Genomic DNA, 3,992 nt, shown 5'->3' with positions numbered 1-3,992 from the left:
CAGGAAGAAGCTAGAAAGACAAATTCCACAGAGACTGTTAACTTCTTCCCAGCCTTCGAATCTGACTTTTCTCAGAATTTCAGGCTTTCTGTATGCAGGCCTCATGTAACCATCTTCCTTTCCTTCAGAGCTCTGATCAGTGAAATTTCATAACTCAATATGATTAACATGACTTTCCCAGCTAGACTGCAGTTTGTTTAGAGTGGAGCCTTGGATTTTGGTCACCAGTCGCCAGCATCCTGAGCAGGGTCTGACCATATTAGAAAGTATAAAGTAGCGCGGAAAGCAATGAAATTTAGTCACAAGCACTTCTCTAAGCCAAGTGCCCTAAGCAAGTCATTTAAAATGTGTGCCCTTATTTTGTGATATATATAAGATAATGTGGACGTACAACTGCCGAAACTGCTTGTCGCTACAGCTTGTGACTCAGGGTTAACCCATGGGAAAGACTTGTCCTCCCCAAACATTTCTCAGGAGGCCACAGGGAGGCACTCTAGGTAGGGCAAACTTCAAACCAACCTCCAGACCATAAAGCTCAGTTCCTAGAAAGGCCTTATCGTCACTTCCGCTCGCCGGCCTAAAACCGCGCCTGCGCACCGTGTCTTTCTCTCTGGGCTTGGCCCTAGGTCGAATTGACATGGTGAGTGCGGATCTGTCCATGGCCTAAATCTGTATCCATCCGCATCTGTCCTCCCGTTTTTTTTGTCCCCATCTACATCTGCCCACCTCCCTTGACTTGTATTTTCTCCAGCCTCCGTGCCGTCTCCGCGTCCTGGAATTGCACTCTGGGACGAAGCCCAGGGCGGAGGGGCGGGGGAGCCTTGGCAGGGCCTGGCACACCCGGGCCTGCTTAATGCAGGACCTTTGGAGCATGGGGTCCGCCCGGGACACTGGTTTTGCCGGGTTAAACTTGAGAGCTAGGTCACGGCGGAGGTGATGTAGGGGACCGGGATGTGGAGATGCCAGGACCAGGTTTCCTACTCTTAAACATCGCTGGTCTTCACCTTTCTTGCGTCTCTACAGGCCAAACGCACCAAGAAGGTCGGCATTGTCGGTAAATATGGGACCCGCTATGGTGCCTCCCTCCGGAAAATGGTGAAAAAAATTGAAATCAGCCAGCACGCCAAGTACACCTGCTCCTTCTGTGGCAAGGTATGGTGGTCTCTGTTGAGGGGGGGAAAGGAGGAGAGCTGGTTTCCTTCCGAAATGTGTATTCTGGTGAGGATTTCATGTTGCTCACACTGCTGCTTATCAGTTGCGAGATAGTATTGTTGTTAACTTTCGATTTTGTGAAACGTTCCTAACTTGAAGAAAACAACTAAGGAATTAAACAAGCGACCTAGTAAAGACCCCCAGCCTAACCTAACCCTGCTTTGTGGGGAAATGAGTCTTGTCAGTTTGTTTTTACTGGTATTTCTGTATCAGTCAAGAGGATAGTCTGCATCTAACATCCTACTTGTTTTGGTAGAAGTTTTTGTTTAATGTTTTACCATATAGAAAGTGCTAAAGTTGGTTTTCCTATGTAATTTAGTCTTGATTCATGATGAAAATGGATTCTCTAATTTTACAGACCAAGATGAAGAGAAGGGCTGTAGGGATCTGGCACTGTGGTTCCTGCATGAAAACAGTGGCTGGTGGTGCCTGGACCTACAAGTGAGTTCATTTCTTGGGGTATTTGGGACTGTGGGCTACACATAAGCCATTTAGAGTTTTGGCACCGGGTGGGCTAGTTTAAATTCTTCCACAAGCCCAAGACAGTAATGATGCTTCTTCAGAGTTACGGTTTATTTTCACTTGTTAATAGAAAACTACAGAGATAAAAGTTATATTGTGTAGTTACATTAATGGGATCTGACCTGGTACTGAACTTTGATTTGCACTGCAGGTTGTTTTAATAGAGATAGTTTGAGAAAAAAATGTCACTTTGTTTAAAACTGTAACTACTATTTGGACCAACTCATTCCTGTCTTTCTAAATACTGTAGTATTGTTTGGACTTCTCAGTGCTGTGATCATGACAAGGAACCATGGTATTGCTGAGATAAACCTTTATATGGTTACTGCTTGCTTTGACTCAGCCTAACCCATTTCTGAAAATAATGGCCACCTTGAAGGAATCTAGTCTTGGAGCTCTTTGCTTACCTTGAAGCTCGAGAGTCTGGGTGTCTATCCCTGTGCTGTCCAAAGTACTAGTCACATTTGATAAATGGCTAGTGTGCTTTAAAAATTGAATTTTAAATTTTAGTTTATTTACAGTTAACCATGGGAAATGAAATAATATGCATATATATAACTTAAGCACCTTGTTGGGAGGTTTTGTGTTAGCAGAAAGGAAAATGGGGGGCAAGTGTGTTCTTTTGGTTCTGATGGAAATGTCAATGAGCATTTTGGTATATATCCACTGGCTTTCTGGTATAGTTCTTTTTTTTTAAATTGAGACAGGGTGTCACTATTTAGTTCAGGCTGACCTCGAACTCACTACCTAGCCCAGGCTGGTCTCAAACTTAGGCTATCCTCTTGCCTCAGCCTCTTGATTGCTGGGATTACAGGCATGTGCCATCACATCCTGAAGTCCCTGGTTTTATGGTAAAAACTTTTTTTCTCATTTTAATACTTGTATTTCCAAAAGGCACTTTGATGTGCTGCTTTGTTTTAAAAAAGACTCCTTCAGCCAGGCGTGATGGCACATATCTGTAATTCCAGCACCTGGGAGGCTGAGGCAGTGGATTGCCAAAACTTCAAGGCCAGTTTAAACTACATAGTGAGACCCTGTCTCAAAAAAGAACTTCATATCTTACTGTACCATTCTGGTAATTTGTTAGCTTCTTTTGACATTCTCCATTTCTTTTTTTTTTTTTTTGGTACTGGGGATCGAACTCGGGTCCTTGGGCTTGCAGGGCTGGCGGCAGATTTCCATTTCTTTTTAATGAGGCTAGTTTGGGCTCTTGGAGCAGCTGTTCCTTTTTAAGTATTGAAGAAAATAAGATACATGAGATTGCTAATTCTGCAAGAGCTTGACGATATAGCCCCCACCCCCTGCATTGGTACTTGAGCCCAATGCCTTCATACCGAGCTACATCCCCAGCCATTTTGTAAAATTTTGAGACAAGGCCTTGCTGAGTTGCCTAAGTTCATCTTGAACTTGTGATCCTTCTGCCTCAGGCTCCCACAGTACTGGGATTACAGGCCTATTCCACGCCAGCATAAGACATGGTGCTGAGCAGTGGGGGGTTTTTTGTACAAGGGATTGAACTCAAGATTGATGCTTGCTGGGCAGGTGTTGTGCTGCTGAGCTACATCCCCGACCCAGCAGTGGGCTTTTTTGAGACGGGGTCTCACTGTGTTCCAGGCTGGCCTTGAATCATGGCAGGTCCCCTCAGCCTCTCAAGTGCTGGGAGGATTACTGGCCTGTGCCGCCACACCCAGCATGGGTAGTAGTCTTAATGTTAAATTTTTGGATTAAGTAGCAAAGTATTTATAGTCTGTCTCCATATAATTTCAGGAGAAATTCAGAAAGAGACTGTATGATTATAACAGTGAGGCATGATTGATTTACCATTTCATGTGTAAACATGTTTAATTGTGTTGGAAACTGAATTTTTTTTTTTTTAACAGTACCACTTCTGCGGTCACAGTCAAGTCGGCCATCAGAAGACTGAAGGAATTGAAAGACCAGTAAAAGCTATGCTATTTGAGACATCCCTAGCCTATAATAAATGGCTTAATTTATGTAATAAAATTGCTTTTGATGTGTTTTATTAGACATTTTTATTTACATTGCATTAATACTGCCTTTTGAAAAGATTTGAAAATTTAAGTCTTAGAGTTGGAAATTGCCTTGAGTTATGTTACTGAGATTTTTTTTTTTCTTCCAGTAGGCAGAAAATATAGCATAAGGTGATAAATCTTACAGGTTAAGTGTGTATCTTAGCTTTTGCTAATTCAACTGTTTAGGGATATGTTACATATTGGGCACATTTTAAGTTCTTCAAG

General features: G+C 42.9%; 1 protein-coding gene across 1 annotated transcript; it reads left to right on the top strand.

Moving 5' to 3' along the window:
- Nucleotides 1–594: 594 nt before the first annotated feature.
- Nucleotides 595–3,733, top strand: Rpl37a (ribosomal protein L37a). The gene is made up of 4 exons (NM_001267853.2): nt 595–640; nt 1,024–1,152; nt 1,571–1,653; nt 3,615–3,733. Exons 1-4 carry the CDS (start codon nt 638–640, stop codon nt 3,676–3,678), a joined length of 279 nt encoding a protein of 92 aa, NP_001254782.1. The 5' UTR covers nt 595–637; the 3' UTR covers nt 3,679–3,733.
- The last annotated feature ends 259 nt before the right edge of the window (nt 3,734–3,992 follow it).

This window comes from Heterocephalus glaber, unplaced genomic scaffold (genome assembly GCF_053883595.1).
Source record: "Heterocephalus glaber isolate CG9 unplaced genomic scaffold, H.glaber_assembly_v1.0 deba00000621, whole genome shotgun sequence".
Taxonomy (NCBI): domain Eukaryota; kingdom Metazoa; phylum Chordata; class Mammalia; order Rodentia; family Bathyergidae; genus Heterocephalus; species Heterocephalus glaber.
This window is presented reverse-complemented; position numbering and strand designations above follow the sequence as displayed.

Excerpts from the sequence above, each read along its gene's own strand:
- Rpl37a (NM_001267853.2), top strand. Across the intron at positions 1,153-1,570 it reads CCTGCTCCTTCTGTGGCAAG|ACCAAGATGAAGAGAAGGGC; the intron begins GTATGGTGGTCT and ends CTAATTTTACAG. Across the intron at positions 1,654-3,614 it reads GGTGGTGCCTGGACCTACAA|TACCACTTCTGCGGTCACAG; the intron begins GTGAGTTCATTT and ends TTTTTTTAACAG.